Source organism: Physeter macrocephalus, chromosome 11, assembly GCF_002837175.3.
Source record: "Physeter macrocephalus isolate SW-GA chromosome 11, ASM283717v5, whole genome shotgun sequence".
NCBI lineage: Eukaryota > Metazoa > Chordata > Mammalia > Artiodactyla > Physeteridae > Physeter > Physeter macrocephalus.
Genome location: NC_041224.1, coordinates 104,009,507 through 104,030,012, shown reverse-complemented (window position 1 = coordinate 104,030,012; position 20,506 = coordinate 104,009,507). Strand labels below are relative to the sequence as shown.

General features: G+C 41.2%; 1 protein-coding gene across 1 annotated transcript in view; it reads left to right on the top strand.

Moving 5' to 3' along the window:
* The window catches only part of FMN1 (formin 1), a 321,102-nt gene that overhangs the window by 85,494 nt on the left and 215,102 nt on the right, over window positions 1–20,506 (top strand). Inside the window, 3 exon segments of the mRNA XM_024133632.2 lie at window positions 52–553; window positions 556–799; window positions 5,467–5,617. Of these exon segments, the coding sequence (XP_023989400.1) occupies window positions 52–553; window positions 556–799; window positions 5,467–5,617 (897 nt within the window).

The following is a 20,506-nucleotide window of genomic DNA, read 5'->3' as shown; positions in this document are numbered from 1 at the left end:
TAATTGTTTTTGATAAATTTTTTGCTTTCTTTCCCACTGATATCTCTACAGGCTCAGTTCGAACTTCAAGCCTTTCATATCCGGGGTGAGCATGCAGTGATAACAGCAAGACTAGAAGAAACCATTGAAAATCTCAAATACGAGATAGAACACCGATGGCGAGGAGGATGTGAAGAGATGAGGGATGTGTGTGTCTCCACCGACGATGACTGCCCTCCAAAGACTTTCAGAAATGTGTGCATCCAGACAGACAGACAGACTTTCCTCAAACCCTGCGAAGGTGAAGACAGGACAACCAGAAGTAACCAAATAATACCCAAAAAGCTGAATATCTCCTCTTTAAGCCAACTCTCTCCCCCAAATGACAGCAAAGACACCAGTGTACCACTTCAATCTGCGGAAAGCATTTCATCGAGTCAGCAGAAGGCAACGCCTCCCCCTCCCCCTCCCCCTCCCGCACCACCCCTACTGGCAGCCATCCCTCCCCCTCCTCCCCTCCCACCCGCACCTGGACCTTTGCCACTGGCACCTCCGCCACCACCTGTGAATACTGTGTGCTTCTAAGTGCTGGCCTTCCCCTCCCTCCCCCACCCCCCCCACTTCCTCACTCCACCGCTGCACCCAACAGTGGGGGGCCTCCTCCTGCTCCGCCACCCCCAGGACCTGCGCCTCCACCTCCTCCTGGACTCTTCTTCGGAGTCAGCCCTCCTGCTAACCAGTGTCCTCGGAAGCCAGCCGTCGAACCCAGTTGTCCCATGAAGCCTCTGTACTGGACTAGGATACAAATAAGTGATAAGAGGTAAGCTCAACTCCCCTGGCCCATTCTCAGCTTGTGAATTTGCAGGATTTTGGACAAGTGATGTTGTATTCCTGTTGGTTCAGCATCTTTGTAGTGTGGCACTCGTTCTCAGATGTGGTAGTGAATGCCTTGGATAAACAAGGCTGGAATGTTTTGAGGAGAATGTCTCCACTAGGTCTTCTCTGCGTTCTCTATGGATTGATGCTGGGAGAAACGACGTGTTCTGTGTCAGACCCTTCTCGAAGGTATATATTCCATTTCCCAGACTAGAGAAGAGCCCAGGGCTCCCCAACGTCTCTGCAATTAGTGAGTAATCACAAAGACATTGAGCCTGATTCTATACTTCAGGTTCACTGAAGATTTTTAGATGATCTGTCTTGTCTTTAGATGGTATCATCAACCCTATAATGTGTATATTTAACAGGTAGGTGTAATTTTTCAATTTTTATTAAAAGAACTGGACATAGCTGAATCATTAGCTCTTTAGGTCAGAGAGGAGTCTTAAAATATCAACTCTCTCTGCTTGAACTCTGTTAACCCCTCGCTACTGAGTGCCCTCACATCTTTATACCTTGTTGCCCTCCAGAGAAAGTGCCAGTGGGTAGGTAGCTAAAAAGCATCTTCCATTTGCGTAGGTTGTTAAGGTGGGTCTGTAAGGCAGCAAGAGATGGTTGCTTGGAAATTTCCATTCAAACAGATCTGATCAGATTTCTTCTGCCTCATTTTGGAAACCATCAAAAGGACAACGAGAAAGATGTTGAGTTGCTTCTTGACTACTCTCTAGGTGCGAAGTTCATTGTTTGCAAAGAACAGCAAATATAGAACAGATTTTTACACTTAAATTTTTGAACTTAATTCCCAAAATCAAGATGTGGTGGTGAATTTTTCTATTTCTATAACATTTCACTTGGGGAAGGCAGTATACTGAACAAAATAAACTGCAATTCACAGTGAGAAAGCAACTAGAAATCGCTCTAGGAGAGGTGGGGCACACCTTGACACTAAGCATATGGTGAACTAAGTTGATTGTATACTTCATGTTTGGTCCCTTTCCTCTCACCAAAAATTAAGGGCGAATTTATTTATTTATTTAATTTATTTATTTATTATATTTAAATATAATATTCTATATTTAAATTTCCCAAATGAGTGGTTAAAAAACCATTTCAGATGGTCCTGAAATAGCTCCTACCATTAACTAAAGTACTAGTATTCCCATTCAAGACTCAGATGACATTTCCTAAGAAATAATTTCTCAGTATATTTATTTGCATCCATGTTCCCTTATTAGTGTTCTCAAATTAATGTGCAGCCATTCCAGGGTGATGAAGCCCACCTGTCAGCCCTGGCAGCATGTGTTCTGAGGGCACACGGAGCTGTTCCACACCTGGGTCTCCCTAGCCTGCCTCAGCTTCATTCCCATAAGACTTCATGAGCAAACAATAACCTAGACCATACCAGTGGTGTAACAGTAACCACTGGGAGACGTGGGCCGTTCATCCACTGTTTAAGACAACAAAGACAAGCTGGAGATAATCATTGTATTTTTCTCTCCTTACACAGTTGGCCATTTTGAGAAAGAGGACAATTGAATGCTCAAGCTCTTATTAGTTTCGCCATAAATGTAGGGCTTCAGTTTTGCGATGGGTTGAATTGCCTCCCTGCAAATTGATTTGCCAGTGCCCTAATCCCCAGTACCTCAGACTGTGACCTTATTTGGAAATAGAGTTATTGCAGATGTGATTAGTTAGGTTGAGATGATCTCAGACTGGAGTAGGGAGGGCCTCTAATCCAAAATGACTGGTGTTCTTATAAAAAGGGGAAATGTGGACCCTGCCAGGGGCAGAGGGAGAACGGCATATGTGGAGTTTGGAGTCCTACCACCACCAGGGATTGCGTTTTGAGCAAAATGAAAAGTAGATGAATGTTCCAACTTTCCTGACCTGGGACATCAGGAGAGCCCTGTCTGGTGAACATGTCAGCCTCGAGCCTGAGTTCCAAGCACAGGGGTTTAGTCTCTCTTATTATGGGTCCCTCAAAATGTTTTTGCACCTCAGAGCATGAATACGTCTTTTAAACTGAAATGGTCTGAAGATCCTGTGTACTATTCATTATGGACAAAAGTTAAATTATCTGGGATGTGTTCTTTGAAAGGAGATGATATTTTGTACAACCAGAGGGGTAAGCACTTCGTGTAATGAGCACGTAATACATTTTGGTCTTGGTCTTCTGGGGAACTAAGAATAAAATATGAATTTTCTCTATTATATGCACACTGCCTCTCATCCACTTAGATTGCTTTTCACCACTAACATGGTTTTTAATTTTTGCCATTTTGCTTTCTTTGGTGTCTGTTTTCTGGTTTCTAGAATAGGGAAAAGCTATTTAGTTTAAAAAAATAAAAAAGAAAGAAAGAAATCCTCATCTGTCTACCTTTTCGGCTTCCTAATTAGTATCTTCCTGGCGAGAAAGTATCTTCTCCTCCTCCCCCTGCACCCTCCTCCCTGCTTACTCCTTCATCTGTCCCCTCCCCACTTCTTCTTCCCCCAACTCCTCCTCCTTCTGCCTCGCTCCTCCTCTTCTTTTGAGCTCAAATTGTGTGTTCAGTGGTCAGAAAAGAGCTGGCCATTATGGCAGACGGTCCATTGTGAGCAAGTCCTTGTTACTGCCCCACCAGCCCAGTTGCCCCCAACCCGCTGAGAGGTGGTATTCCAAAATTCTGTTACTCATTTTTGGAAATGCCTTTTCCCATAGAAACAATGTTGTAGATGGTGATGAGGTGTTCAACCTGACTGCCAAAGCCTATTTACTTCAGAATATAAGTGGGTTATAGCACTAGTCATACTGACCTGAGCTCAGAGTCCTTGGAGGGGGAGCCAAGCGGTACAGGTGCAGGAGATGGGGGGATGGGTCTGAATAATCTGCTTTGTGGGTCACATCACCTCCCTCTAGGCATCCTCTCCTCAGCTTCCCAGAACCTTCCTGAGGCCCAGACCAGCAGCTCTGAGGCTGCATGCTCCAGAATTTCCTGGTTCTCTTCTCCCACCAATATCCCCTTTCCCAAGTGCAGCTGAGAAAAGCATTTAACATTAAAGGTGTTCATGTTTCAAATTGAAGTTAAGGGGGGTGGGGGGGAGGGAGGGGGCGGTGCTGAGGAAGGAGCACATAGATGGATGTACCTCACTGGAAATGTTCTAGCCCTTGGGTGATGATTTCACAGGTATTCATTATACTATTATACATTATAACTTACATATGTCACATATATGTTCTTAAATGCCTCAAATATTATATTAAAAAAATTATAATTTAAAAAAAAGTGGAGAGAAGCAAATGTTCTGTTTTGTTATGGGCCAGAACCCAAATGTCGTATTTCACAGGAAAGGCAGACACATAGCAAAATGTGAACACTCAGATCTGAAAAGCCAGCGTTGCCAACTGTTTCAAATGTGAAAAATTGTCAAAGCGGCGGGCAGGTGGGGATGGTGGTGTGATGAATTGGGCATTTGGGATTGACATGTATACACTGATGTGTATAAAATGGATGACTAATAAGGACCTGCTGTATAAAAAAATAAATAAAATTCAAAAAGAAAAAAACAAAGAAAAAAGAAAAATTGTCTTTTAGTATCAAAAAATTTGTGTGGACCACCCCATGTAGTAATAGTTCTTTTAGTTTTCATTGGAAAAACGCATATCGAAACAAAGATAAGTATTTGTAGATATTATGGATCATAACATACACACACGTTTGATGTGCGTGTTTGACGTGTAGATGAGACTTTTAAAAAAATGTTTATGAGCATTAAAAGTGTTTAAAAATAAGATGAGAAAGTAAGTTAAGAAAGTAGATGTTTGGGAGAAAATGTGTTCTGACTGAAAGGAGCCTGGATAGTAAACCATCTAAGGCAGCTCTCAGAGGCAGTTGTTCTGAACCTGAGTTCCCATATCTTCTTCCCTTTCTTTGTTTCAAAACTAGGGTATCCCTGTTTTTAGAGAGAGAAAAAAACCAATCAAACAAACAAAACACAGCCTCCCCATGGCTGCTTTTGCTGAAATCTCTGCGGGGGCTGGTGCAGTAGGGGTTTTGCTTTGTTTTTATTGTTAATCCTTTTGTTGGGTGGTATATTATAAAATCAAGTATTTCTAAATGAGCACAGCCTGTTCACGTATATGGGTCCTACGCTGAGTTAACCCAAGCTAAACCTGAGAACCATATTTAAAACGAATAGAAAAAAAATTCAAAAGAGGGCACATCTTCACCCAAGCACTCCATTTTCATTCTATTTAAGAATTATCCTATGAATGTCTCAGAATTGCTTACTGTTTCAATCTTTATATGATGCCCATTTCTACCTGTCATGGAAATGACACAAAGTGAGGGAGGGGCAATTTCCATGCCTCAACAATCTGAATCCCAGGAGTTCTGATCCCACGGGGTTTCTTTGGTTCTCTCTCTTTGGTTATATCTAAGGACCATTCTGTTTCAGAAATGTGTGTTTGCTTTAATACTTAGTGTATTTTGACTTAAAAAATCTGTAATCGTACAAAGCTTTTCTTCAAGCGTTATTAGAGTTTTTTAAGGAGTTAAAAAAATGAATTAAGGATTTCACTGTATTCTGTTCTCTTTTGTTTCTTAAGTTTAACTTGCCATTTTCTCTTTTAAGCCAAAATTCTACACCAACCTTGTGGGATTCCTTAGAAGAACCTGATATTCGGGATACTAGTGAATTTGAGTATTTATTCTCCAAAGACACACCTCAGCAGAAGAAGAAACCTCTGTCAGAGTCCTATGAGAAAAAAAACAAGATCAAAAAGGTACTGAGTGACTCCAGTAATCTTTGTAATTATATATATATATATATATATATATATGTCATACATGGGAATTTATTATGTGCTGCTGGTTTGCTTTCCCTCTGTTTTCAAAAAATGTTTTGAAAGGTTTTGAGTCACAGATGACAGAAAGGAGCCAATAGCTTGAGAAATCTGTGCTTGCTATTTTGGTCATGCTGTCTGAATTTTCAAACTGTTTTCTTCATCTGGACTTTTTTCAGCCACTAATTCTATTGAAAAAAATACATAAAATTTAGTGAAAAGTAGTCTGTAGGCTATATGGAAAATGTCTTCTTCACTTATTTATAACTTCATTCATTGAACAAATATTTACTGGGAGCCTATTTGTGCTAGATTTTGTTTTAGGCCCATGCTATCCAGTCGGGTAGCCCTTAGCCACATGTGACTATTTGTGATAAAATTAAAAATTCAGTTCTTCAGTGGCACCAGCCACTTTTCAGTTTTATTCTTCTGGCTAGTGGCTACAATATAGCACAGATATAAAACATTTCCATCGTTACAAAAAGTTCTCGTGGGTAGCACTGTCTGAGCACCGGGGGTATGTTGGTGAAAAAAAGCAAACAAACGAGAAAGCAGATCCTTGCCCTCTGGAGCTTCTCTTAACAGTAAACATCAGAAACAAAAAATCAAATCATGTGGTAGAGCGCAGTAAGGAGGATCAACTTTTTCGGGGTTAGGGAGGGATGGGCTACAGGTTTGAATGGAGTGTTCAAGGTAGTCCTCATTGAGAAGGTGACCTCTGAGCAGACTTGAGGGCTAGAAATCTGAGGCCAACCAGCCAGCCATTAGAGGACAAGGTCAGGATTCACAAGCAATCAGACAGATGTGGAGGTGAGTCGCCACGGTGCCATGCACTGGCTGCGTGCCCCAAGTCAAAGTTCCTTCGCTCTGCCTTGGTCCCCTCAGTGTCATGGGAGATGACATCTGTCCATATTGCTCTAAGTAATGATCAAATGACATCATATATATATATATATATATATATGCTACCATAGTGCCTGGCACCCAGTCAAACCTTAGCAAGTAATTGCTGCTCTCATTTTGCTACTGTCGCTGCCACCGCTGCTATTTCTCTGCATTAGTGTTGTGATAATAGCATAGATGGTATTAGGGAAAAACAGTTGGCCCTTGAACAACATGGGTTCGAACTGCACGGGTCCACTTATATACAGATATTTTTCAATAGTAAACACGACAGTACGAAACAGCCCGTGATTGATTGAATCCGCGGATGCTGAGGAACCGCGGATACAGAAGCTGACTCTAAGCTATATGCACATTAACCCCTAGTTGTTCAAGGGTCAACTGTATAGTACTTGGTTCTGCTGTTGATTTGCGATGTGATCCTGGGCTGGTCATCTCACTTCTCCAGGCCATATTTTCTCTTCTCTATAAAACAAGATTAACAAGATTAATATCTGAGTCTACCTGACCCACCAGGATGTTGTGAAATTCAAATCGAAGAGGGTTTGAAGAAGTGTTTTGAAGGGTGTGTAATATTGAATGATAGTTTCATCAACTCTTCATTCTTAAGTTATATAGTGAGGTTCATCCATTGGTTCATATCTCAAGTAACATGATTGTGAAATGAGCTGTGCCTTGTTGGCGGGTAAGTGGCAAAAGTCCGGATGCAGTTTTCTGTTAATCAAATCAGGTTTGCCCACTGACTTAAATTATACATGAAAATCATGGTCAAGGTTTTTCACAAGTTCATTGGAATTGTGTTTTCCTGATTGAAAAACGTGATCCCAATAATGATTAAATATCAGAGCAGGGCTTCCCTGGTGGCGCAGTGGTTGCGCGTCTGCCTGCCGATGCAGGGGAACCGGGTTCGCGCCCCGGTCTGGGAGGATCCCACATGCCGCGGAGCGGCTGGGCCCGTGAGCCATGGCCGCTGAGCCTGCGCCTCCAGAGCCTGTGCTCCGCAACGGGAGAGGCCGCAACAGAGGGAGGCCCGCATACCACAAAAAAACAAAACAAAACAAAACAAAATATATCAGAGCAAATCTTTTAAGAGGACGTATCGCATGAAACAATCGAGTTACGGCAAGAAGTAAACTGATAGACTATAGAATATATTCATGTGCAGTTAGATTCCTATGAGATGGAAATAAGGGCATTTTGCTGGCCAACTGGCTTTTTAAATGCCATCTATAGGAACAGAAGACTAATTGTTTCTATACAAAAGGCAAAAGCAGAATCTCTGTATTCCAAAAGTGGCCTCATTTTGCCTCTTCCAGGAAGCCTTCTCTGACCATCAAGGAAATCCTCTGAATGTTTTCTTACCCAATATCATATTAAACTTGCTTTCGTTCTCTTTTTCTTTTAAAATTGCTATTACTCCTTGTGTTTTTCTCTCTGGGTGCTTGGTTACATGTTATTTACTCATAAAGCTAATTATTTCTGTTTTGGTGAATGAGCATTTTTAAAACATTGAAGTATTTGTTTTTAAAACATCAAAGTATTTGGTAGTTTATTCTTATTTCTTATCTCATAATTATTTGCCTTTTCAACAAAGGATTTTCACTAAGGCAGTTAGTACTTGATGTGTTTGTTTCTCCGAGTGGGAAAATATCCTTTATTCAAACTCTTTAATCTTTCTGAACAGTGAGGTTGCTGTTATCCCAAAGACTGTGCACACGTGTAGTCTCTATTTTTTTTCTTTAATGGTAGCAGTCTTGAGGGTGCTTGCAGTTTGCAGTGAGCTTGTGTCCTACCTTAGAGCTGAGATTCTAAGTTTTAAAGAAAAAAACGAATTGAGTCAGTGCCAGAAAACTCTGAACCTGCCTCCTATGCGCCTTCCCTCTGTGCCCATGGCCAGATTTCCAGCATCAAGATGGATCCCTTGGTCTCTTCTGAAAGTCAGATGTTTATTTTCTTTTCTCTGAGAATGAAGATGAAAGCGAATTTTAGTGATTGTGAGCAACTGAGGAGTTTCAGCACTGGAGGCCAGCTTTGTTAGCCTAACCACAGAATGGTTCCCATACAAGGTGACCAGGAAACACCTGCCAGATAGATCTTTTTATGGTGACTGAAGTGGAGTATATGTCAGAGATTTAAAAATCCAGCATTCTGGGCTTCCCTGGTGGCGCAGTGGTTGAGAGTCCGCCTGCCGATGCAGGGGACGCGGGTTCGCGCCCCGGTCCGGGAAGATCCCACATGCCGCGGAGCGGCTGGGCCCGTGAGCCATGGCCGCTGAGCCTGCGCGTCCGGAGCCTGTGCTCCGCGACGGGAGAGGCCGCGACAGTGAGAGGCCCGCGTACCGCAAAAAAAAAAAAAAAAAATCCAGCATTCTGAATCTTGGCCGCAGGGACGCTGCCAGCATTGAGACAGACGTGAGCATCTCTTAAGTGGAGCTGGTCTGCATCCTTCTGCACACCCCACATTCCTAGTTCAGAACTGTCAGAATTGTTACCGTTCTGCTGAACTCAGATACGAGTTTCTAGTTTCATTTTCTATAACAGCATTTAAAGTTCCCATCACTGGCACTGATTTAAAGCAAACAGATACATATCTTCTTAAACTGGGCTGGAATCCTGTTTTCTAGTACGATGTAGTCTAAGAATTAGAAGGAACCTTCCTGATCATCCAATTCAGTGCCCTCATGTGGCACATGAGAAACGAGACCTAGAAAGATGAAGATTACTTCTAGGGTTTGTACGCTTTTAGCCAGGAAGACATTGATAATGACGGACACTTGAGAGGATGTGGAAGAGCCTCAGCATATGTCTTCACTTCCCCTGAATTTAAACAGTAATTTGCTGCACTTAATGTTGGTCACAGCTTTTACTGGGATGATTGATTTTAACATTTATAAATGAGAGTAGCCATTCTTAGAATCATCAACAAAATCCAGCTACACTTGTGCAAATCCAAAATACGTCCTACATTGTGAAATTATCCAAAGTCTTCTTCAGGATCTTCCAGTAGGAATCCAAATCTTTGAATAAAAAGGTACTATGTATAACTCCAACTATGAAATAATATGAAACAATATGTAGATTTGGAGCTGTTTTCCTTTGACCCCCATCAATCATTTTAAATATTAGCTATAATTTAAATACTAACTATGACAAATTCGTATTGCATACTCAGGCCTGTGCCATCTTCATTTGTGGCATGAGACCACTCTGCCACCACAGACATAACATTCACCAAATTGCGAACCAGAACTCAAAACATCAGCTCTTGTCTGTACCAGCAACACTTAGTACTATCTCCTATTTTTTTTGCTCTCTGATAACCTTCAGGGCAAGTCGTTTAACTTTTCCACACAGATTTTTTCTCTACCAAATAGGGAATAACAACCCTTTACAGGGTCATTACAAGGATAAAATGAAATCATGATTGTGAAAGTACTTGAAGTATTCTCTAGAAATATGTACTCATCTCTTCGTTTATGAACAAATATGAAAGCTTTGCAAAGAAATTCTTGAACATCGCTTATTCCCACAAGCTTGTTGAGGGTCTTCAAACATGAGTGTGTCCCTTCCTGAAACTATTTGCAAATGGTCATCTCTAGACCATTCCTGTTTTTCAGCTCCTTTAACAACGTGTACAGCCATCTAGTAGTTCATCTTACATTGGTTTATATAGTCTTTTTGCACTGTAAAATAAGAGTTTTCACTGTCAATATGCCCATATTTCTACTATCTCTAAGTTACATCTGTTCCGGGGAAAGGTAGATCAGCGCCTTGACAAGGAGCCAGAAATCTGCCTTCATCAGACAGAATCTGTCTGAGATTCTTTGTCCTGGTGCCTGTCAGAGAAGTAGCTACTCCAATAAACTTTCCAATTGCGTTCTAAACTTGCCTGACAACGTTCAGAAAATCGGCATGACCTGCCAATATTCTTCCTCTCTTGAAATTGTGAATAATGTCCATGCTTCTTCCCTCCTCTGTAAGATACATAAAATTACTCCACTCCCTTGGCCTTTTTAATAGATATTTCTTAAGAATTAATGACATAATGGCTATTCCCTGAGCACTTGGTGGGAGTGGGGGTAGGGAGGGGTGGTGATGGTCCCGCAGACACTGGTCTATTGAAACTTCCTGGAGCCAAAAGCTTTCAGTTGTAATTGGGTCACTTTGGCCAGGATCGTAGCTGTAACTCTCAAATCCCAGACTTGGTGTCTCAGTTTAGTGGGGAGGGAAGATGAGTGGAAGGAGAACATAAATTTATAGGGTTTTCATAATCTGTTGCCTTCCAAGTTTATATAATTTCAGCTTTTGTGTACAAAGCTAATTTCTCTGGGCCGCCCTGGTAAGGTATGTGCATTTTTTTTTTTTTTTCCCCAGGAATGGGAATGCATTTGCCAAGCCCTTTCTATTACTCATGTGTTTGAAAAATGAGCAGTGAGGTTAGGGGTTATCATCTATGGCAGTGAGTGAAATCACTTGCCCGTGTGTTGTTTGCACCAACATATGACCTTGAGGTCATTGGTGCTATGTCCAGATTCCTTGAGTGATATCTGGAATGATCTGGGCTTTCCTGTTCTTTGGTTTTAAAGGCCCCTGACTGGCCAAATCTACTGAAAGCAAACGGGAGCTTCTACTCTATGACAAGCACCAACTTACAAAAATTCTGCCTTGTAAATTTTATGTGGAAATAAGACAGCCCAAAAAGTTAAGTTGTACTTTTACTTTATTTACTTATTTTTTTTAAAAAAAGGTCATTAGGGACTTCCCTGGTGGCGCAGTGGTTGAGAGTCCGCCTGCCGATGCAGAGGACACGGGTTCGCGCCCCGGTCTGGGAAGATCCCACATGCCGCGGAGCGGCTGGGCCCGTGAGCCATGGCCGCTGAGCCTGCGCGTCCGGAGCCTGTGCTCCGCAACGGGAGAGGCCACGACAGTGAGAGGCCCGCGTACCGCAAAAAAAAAAATAAATAAATAAAATAAAAATAAAAATAAAAAAAGGTCATTAGAACTTGTCAAGTATGGATATCAATGATTCTTTCAGAATGTTGAATCTGAATATTATTCTTGGAGTGAGACTATGTTTCTCTTGTTGGCTGTTAAACAGTAACTTAATCTGGACTTGTACCTGAAGCCAGCTACAGGATCATACGGTGCTCAGTTCCTACCCACACCACAAGAGGACACCTCTGAATGCTGAGCTCTGCAGAGCTAAATTAGCCTCTGTCCTAGAGCCAGAGCCATGGAGCCTACAAGAGTGTAACTACCCCTCGAGTATCCTCTTTCGTCTTGTAAAATCTCTTTATTGTGGACCATAGGGCCAAATTTCACAGCAAATTATCCACTCAAAGTATTGGGAGCCAAAGGAATATTAGAAAGGCTTGTAGGTATTAGTAGAATAGAAATCATTAGTAGGCGTTGTTTCAGTGCTTAGAATGAATGACTGCAATATAAAAATTTATGAAGTGTTAGACTTAGCCCCTTTGGGACTGATTCTGGAATCACCTCCCCACTACACACACACACACACACACACACACACACACACACACACACACACACACACACACACACACACACACACACACACACACACACACACACACACACACACACACACACACACGAGGTTTTTTTAAATTGTCCATATCTAAAGGGAGGGAAGATGTATTTGAATATAGATTTGGGGTTCTCTCATTGGAAAATAAAGAAGTTTGATTAGATATTACAAGATATCCTATGAGACAACCATTCTAAATATTTGGGGGGTTTTTTTTGCGTATTTTATTCTTTACTCCTAGTTGAGTAAAATTTTGGAACTCTCACCTATATTTTCCTGGACCTCGTTCGTTTATGCTTAATACAGGATGTTTTCTAAGACTGTGACTGGCCGGAGCTAGACAATGGTTTGAGGCTGAGTGCCAGTGCAGGGACCTTCGTGGTGGCAGGGACTTCTCTGGCCTCCGGTTTTAAGCTAGAAGTATGTGAGGAAATAACAAGAATGACCAAAGATCTTATATGTGTATTTAAGTCACAAACCCAGGTCGCATGGGTGCTTCCAAAATGAACTCATAAATGCCTTGCAGAGTGCACACATCTCCAATATACACAGAGATCAAAACAGCCCCATACACATACACGTGCGTCCATAGGTACGTGCTTAACGTGAACAGAAGTCTTAATAACCTTGTATTTATGTAGAATCTTTCAAGTGAAGATGACAACAAGATTTCAATAGCAGTAATAATGGTTAATGCTAGGTGAGCGGTTTTTGGCTAAGTGCCTAGCATGTATTAATTTATCCAGTCGTCACAAGAACCCAGTGAGATGGTTCTATGATTATTGCCATTTTGTAGATGAGGAAGCTGGAACTCAGAGGGGTTATGTAACTTGCCCAGCATCACACAGCTCTTAAGTGGCAGAGCAAGGAGATGAATCCAGCAACAACCCCAGAATCTGTGTTCTTAATCACTTGACAAATGGTCTGTTGGTCTGAATTTAACTGTAAGTCCTGAGTTTATATTCACTTGGAGAAGTCTGAATTTTATTTCCTGGTCATTGTTTAGTGAAAAGAGCTCTGGCTTTGGTGTCTGTAGACGTGGTTTCTACTTATGGCTCTGACCTTAGCCAACTGTTGAATCTTGGGCAAGTTCTTTAAATTCTCTGGGTCTCAGGTCTCTCATCTGTCAAAAGGTAAACTTTAATTAGATGAGTTCCAAGGATATGGTCATCACTTGTACTTTGCAAATGGGGACACTCAAGATCCACCAGCTTTTGTCTTACTTATTAGAGGGCAGATAGACAGAGGCGTCACATGTGAACCAACATCTCTGCGCTCAGACCCATAGATCAGACTGCCTGACACCATCCGCACCACGCTGTATGAGTCACAGGTATGTGGGAGCTCAGGGAGTAATTGTTAGGATTTTAATAATCCCCTAATCTTAAGAGACATAAACGTATTGGAGGATTATTTTAAAATAAGCCAAGTTTCTCTATGTACTGGGGTATTGAAGGGCTGGAATCTGATGGGGAAAACTGCAATGGAAAGGCGCCAGAGGTCTGGTCTTGAAGGTAACTAGTTAGCAGTTGTGTGTCCAGTCACGTAACCTCTCTGGCCTTAGTTTCTGTAACTGTCATGGCCTCTGGAGCGGGTGTTTCTAAAGATGCTTTCCAGATGCAAAGTATCAGATCATATCTGTACGTGGACACCTTCACACACGCATTTTAAAACTGAGCGTATACGAGTGTGTGAGCAGAATGCAACCTCAGATTTGGACCTTGCTTCGTCAACGAGTAATGTGGGATATCCTGCAAACCAGCCTCGCAAGCACAGTGTTTCTTCCCCCGAAGATGCAATATTTCCCTCCTCACACTTGTCTCTGCTTAACAGAAAATGTCTTTGGCGGCAGCAGCCAATGGCCGAGTTGGCCAGCCCCATTCTGCTGGTGCGGCACTCTCCCCTCCATCTCTCCATAGCGTTTCCAGGGTCCAGAGGACAAGCCAAGAGTTCATGTTTCACCAGACACAGCTGTCCACGTGTTTCCTAGGACAGTCTGGCTTGCCCCCAGTACTATGGCTACACTTACAATTTTTGATAAAGTACCTTTTAGCCCAGAGCTTGATTTCCTTTAGGCCCGACCTGGTTTCTCTCCAGCTGAGGCTAATTTGCATGGCTGTAAACACGGGCCTGACAAAGCTCACCAACTGTGATAAAAGCTAAGGAAACCTGAGACCATTGGAAACTCCAAAATCCGCCTTCAGTATCAGAGCCTGACTCAGAGTCACGCCTCAGCCCAGGAGGCTGCCAGCGTGCAGCAGCTAAAGAAATGTTATTCTGATTGATCTGATTAGGGCAGCAAGGTTAGCCATGGTCAATTTACAAAGACAGTATGAGAAGAAGTCATGTGTGTAGGCAAGTTATGGGTCAGCGAGGCCCCTGCCAGAAGTTTTGAAAAGCCACAGCTCTGCCAGGACCATTATCAGATCTCCTCGGTGGAGTACAAATGGGATTGGAGGGTTAGGGGCCCTCCAGAGAAATGAATGACAAAAGGGATTGGGCTGGGAAGAGCTGGGGAGTGGTGCTTGCTTGCAGCTGGATTCCTTCACTGCCAAGCCTTTTACATGGACTTCCCCAGTACCCTGTGAGGAGGACTGCCCTTAGCCCCTCAATCATAAGGGAGAGGAGAAGGTGGGGAGGCTAATTTGAAAGGGCCGTGAGGCTCTAGACTGACCCACAGGAGCAGCCAGATGGAACCTATTGGGCATTTTCATCCCTTCCTTCACCACCAGAGTGGTTTAATTGGGATCTGGCTCCAGGCCGTGGTTACTAAATAACCTTAGTTTTAGTGTTTTCATTTTCATTCATTAACTTTTATGCTAGGTACCTTATTCATCACATTAGACATTTTGCATGTGCAAAATGCCCTAGGAGGTGGGGGCGTGGTCTTTAAACATAGTATAGAGCTGCAAGGACCAGGGGGTTAATTCAGGACTCAGTTATCACATCACTTTTGACTGTCTTGTAGACTCTCTTGTACAACTTCCTTAGTTTACAACAAACACAAAAACTAACTTTTAAATTTTGCTTTCAAGTTGTTAACGGCATTCGTACTGATTCTGAAGACCTTGGATCTTTCACTCTGGGTGTGGTTCTTTTCCTCCCTGCTCAATTCAAGAACATAAATGAGTGTTACTTACAACACTGGGTAAGGTACGTTAATTAACAAAGAAAGATGGATTTAAAATGAAGCCAACTGAAAGCCACAGTGCCTGAGCTGGGCCTCATTATAAATAGTTCACTCTGTACTATAATCATCTTACTAATGGAAAAAATGAGACACTGAGATGGTTGCTTAGAGAAGAATGTAGTTCAGAGAAGCAGCAAAATGCCTAAAGCATACGAGACGTTTAGAATGATTTAGTAAGGCGTTGGAGAAACTGGGCCATGTGATGTTTTTGTTGTGTATTACTTATGCTCTTGGGATGTGGCGGTATCTGAACAGTTCAGCTCTGTAGGACACAGCCGTTCAGTTGTCACCAGTGGAAGGGATGAGCTTCTGAGGCTGAAGGTACGTGGAAAAGAAAGTAAGACTCACAGGCCAGCACAGGGAGTTCACACCAACTGGCTAAGATCTTGGTGTGTGTTTGCCTCAGAGCCACCAGGAAGCCAGTTTCAAGGCTTCCAATCAGCTGCTTCTTCCAGCACACCCAGGGCACCAAGAGTCACGACTAGTCTAAGTATGGAAGGTGATAGCATCGTGGTTCAGCAGGGCTTTCTGGAAACCACACAGGCCTGGCTTTTTCTTTGAGTCATCACTTTATCCATGGGGTAAGTTCCTTCATCTTTCTAAGGCTCCTCCATGCCACTCCCTCATCTGTAAAGTGAGAATAATAATAGTACGTATTTCAAAGGGTGATTGTGAGAATTAAAATAATCTGTGAAGTGTTTAGCTGCGTGTCTGATGCATAAATATTTGCTGGTTCAATCACACTATCGCCACCATCATCCTGACCATCAGGAGTAGGAATAAGGACAATGAAAAATCCCCTAGTGTCACCCCTAAAAGAGAACAGGAGGTTGGATTCCAACCAGAAGCTTCATCTCTTACGCAGGGATGACTCCTGAACCCCCAGAGGGCTAGCAGAGATCCATCTCACCCTCTCATTTGTCTGTCTGTGTCCCATTGGGAAAGAGCTGTGTAATTAAAACAAATGAATTTAAGCTAGATGCTCAGAGATGAACGTCCTCAAGGTGTGCCAAGAGAAAACCATGCAGTACAACAAAAAGATGATAAAATTTTTCAGCGTTTTCCAGTACTATTTTTATTTGGCTTTCATAGTAATCTATGTTGGTAGTACAATTTTTAAGTATGGCGGCTGTTGGGAGGCAACATCAGGGTGCTTCCTTAAATCCTTTTAGAACATGATAGGCTATAAATACATAAATATAATCATGTCTAGAATCCCTGATTTAGGTGATGATGATGCTCTTTAAAGTGTGATATTTTAGGTTGGTTTCTATATTAATAATCAGATTGAATCGACTTAGAGTTTAATTCCAGCAGCATAATGCATGGATTAATTTTAAGAGTCGAGCAATATTAAAAGACCTAAGAAAAACAAAGGTCCTGAAAATTTCAAGCCATTTTTCGTACAGACCATCCTCTGGCCAAAATGAAAGTAAGTTAGAAATAATTTACCAATAACAAAAAGATAATTTATATATGTCAATAACAAAAACCTCCTTGCCTTTTAACATTTACATTCACACCTGAAAATAACTCACGGATCAAGAAAGAAGTTATAATGGGGTTCAGAAAACCCTTATAATTCAAACAATACTGGTTATTAAGACTCAAAGGATATCACTAAAATGTATGGTCATGAGTGTTTATATTAGAAAAAAAGATAGGTCAAAAATAAAGCATCCAAAATTAACAGCTAGAAAAAGAAAAACAAACCAAAGAAATTAGAAGGAAAAATTAGGTTGAACAACAGGAAAAGCCATTTTTGCATGTCAAAAAATGTGATCAAATATTTAGAATTTCATATGGTTCAACCTAATGCATTTTAAGATGAGAATGTAGGGCCTTCCCTGGTGGCGCAGTGGTTGCACGTCCGCCTGCCGATGCAGGGGAACCGGGTTCGCGCCCCGGTCTGGGAGGATCCCACATGCCGCGGAGCGGCTGGGCCCGTGAGCCATGGCCGCTGGGCCTGCGCGTCCGGAGCCTGTGCTCCGCAACGGGAGAGGCCGCAGCAGAGGGAGGCCCGCATACCACAAAAAAAAAAAAAAAAAAAAAGATGAGAATGGAAATTTTTAAATAAAATTTAATACAATAAAGAAGATGAATAAAGTCAAAAGTTTATTCTTTGAAACCAAAATTCAGTAACTTTAGGCACGATTGAGCAAAACAAACAAACATAAATAAAGATAATAGGAAAGTAAAAGTGAATGTAACTATGGATGCGATAGAAATGTATAAGATAAGAGAATACCATGACCAAACTTTTGGCAATAAATGAAAATAACATAAAATTTAAAACTTTCTTGAAAAATATAATTACCAAAACAGAGTCAAGAAGAAATAGAACAGTGGAATGTTCTATAAATATTAAGGAAATTGGGTCCATAGTTTAAAATCTTCTTATGAAGAAAGTTCCAGGCCCAGATGGTTTTATTACGCCAAGCATTTTCTTCTTACACAAAATACTTGAGAAAATAGAGAATGTTACGCTCAAAGCTAGAATATAGTCTTGAAAGCAATACCAGACAAGGACAGGAAGTGAAAGAAAAGTTACAGGTCAGTTTCTCTCATATATATGTGGAGATCCTAAACAGTGTATTAGTAAATGGAATCCAGCAATGAATAAAAAATTATTATAGTGAAAGTATTGAAGTAGACCTAAATAAAAGGAGAGACATAGTCTTTTCATGAATAGGAAGACCAATATTATAAAGTTGCCAGCCCCAAGTTGATTTCTAGTTTCAAAGTAATTCCAATCAAAATCTAAGTAGGATTATTTGGAATTTGACAAGCTTATTCTAAAAATTTGTATAGAAGAGCAGAGTTTCAAAAATAATCTTACACATGATGTTTCGTGCAAAAGCAAGTCACAGAAAAATGGTTCCATTGGCCTGAAGTTAAAAACATAGAAAGCCAAAGAATTTTATGGAATCATACATTTGTGAACTGTTTTTTAAAAAGCAAGGGAATGATAAGCATAAAATTCAAAAAAATTTAAAAATTCTGACAAAGAAAAACCAGGTAGGATGCTTATTCTACCTCATATCAAGAAAAATAAAGCAATAGGCAGTAAGGTAGCTATAGTGTGGTAATAACTGGTGCAGAAAAAAACAAAGATCAATGGAAAGAATTGAGGGTTCAGAGGCAGATCCATGCATATCTGGAAACTAATATATGACAAATGTGGTCTCTCAGATGAGTGGGCAAAAATGACTATTAAAAAAAAGTACTTTAAAAATTGGAAAAAATATATATATATCTCTCTCCAAAAGAAAGTAGATTCCCTCCCTCATGTCATGAATAAAGATCAATTCCAGATGTATCAAGCACATAGAAAGGAAAAAGTTAATAGTTTTTTTTAAAAAAAAGAATATAGGAGCATATTTTTTAACCTCACATGGAAAAGACAGAAAAAGCATATCAAATAAGAAATAAGTACATTAAATAAAATTACACTAAAATTTTTTAAACCCTTGCTCCTCAAAAGGAGCAAGACATTTGGACATTGGAGAAGACATTTGTAACATATTTAACTGTAGAAGAATTACTACCTAAAATATATGTAGAATTCTTACCAGTCAGTAATAAAATGGTTACCTTCCATTAGAAAGATGGGCAAAAGATATGACCAGGCTTGTCATGGAATGAATGGTCACTAAATAAATGAGAAGATGATCAACAAGTCAACAACTAGGGAAATGCAGAGATACCATTTTAGGCCCACCAGCTTGACAGAAATCAAAAAGTATAACTGTGAAATGTCGGGAGGGTGTGAAGCAGTAAGAACTCTGATTGCTGCTAATGGGAAAGTCAGTTGTTCTATATACTTGGAAAACAGTTTGGCTCTGTCTACTTCACGTGAACATGTGTACACCCTCTGCTCAAACTTTTGCAACTTTGTACCAGGAGACTCGTGAGAGTGTTCGTAAAAGCATAGTTTATAATAGCAAAAATCTGAAAATGACAACAATGGCCATCAACATTAGAGTGGAGGAGTATCACAGAATACTACACAGCTTTTATAAAAAAGACTCAACTACAGCTACATGCATCCACACTGATGATTCTTAAACACGATGTTCAATGGAGAAAGCAAGTCACAAAAGAATGATTCTATTGGTCTGAAGTTAAAAACATAAAAAGTCAAAAAATTTTATGAAATCATATGTTTGTGGCAAAACCTTTTTTCTAAAGCAAGGGAATAATAAATATACAATTTAGAAAAAATGGTCCCTTTGGAGGTGAATTGTAGGGGAAGATAGAGGGCCTTTGAAGGTGTTAACAGTTCTCGGTTTGGTAAGGAGTACGCCCGTACATAGTTTACTTTTGTCGTCCTTTAAACTATACATAAACGTGCATATGCTACTCTTTTTTTTTTTTTAGTACACGGGCCTCTCACTGTTGTGGCCTCTCCCGTCGCGGAGCACAGGCTCCGGGCGTGCAGGCTCAGTGGCCACGGCTCACGGGCCCAGCCGCTCCGCGGCACGTGGGATCCTCCCAGACCGGGGCACGAACCCGCGTCCCCTGCATCGGCAGGCGGACTCTCAACCACTGCGCCACCAGGGAAGCCCTTGACAAGGGTTTTTGTATTTCAGAATTCTATGTGAATTTATAAAAGCTCATTTTTTTAAAGAATACAGTTACCTTTCTGAATTTATAAATTATAGTTTCTTCACATTTTCCTTTACTTTTTACTTTCCTTCTGTCCCTTCTTCCAAGTTTCTCTTTTTACATTTTTTTGTTTGTGACCTCTGTATTTCATGTTAGAGGATTGTCTCAAATAATTGGTGATCCTTGGCTGCTATTTTATGTATAAGATCAAGGCATGATAAACCTGGATGGAAGCTCAGTATGAATGGATGAGGTTTGCCCAATGATGGGTCTCACAGTAGGGTAAACAGTTGCAGACCAGCCATTTCATTTGGGTGGGCCCTGAATGACAGGATCTGTTTATCTCTGCTCTTAGACTGATCCATTTTTCCAGGTGGAATTTCTCCAGGCACCTGACTCTGGGGGCTGGGGTGTCAGCCTGACTGCCAGTTTTCTGAGAGAGAATCCAAGAAGGGACGTGGAATTTTGAAAATGACTCCATTCCAGTACAAGACGTCAATCCCAACTTCTCCTGTGCCTCATGTCCACGAGTCCCAAGTCTGTCTGGTTGAATTTGTCTAGAAACTATACTTCCTGAT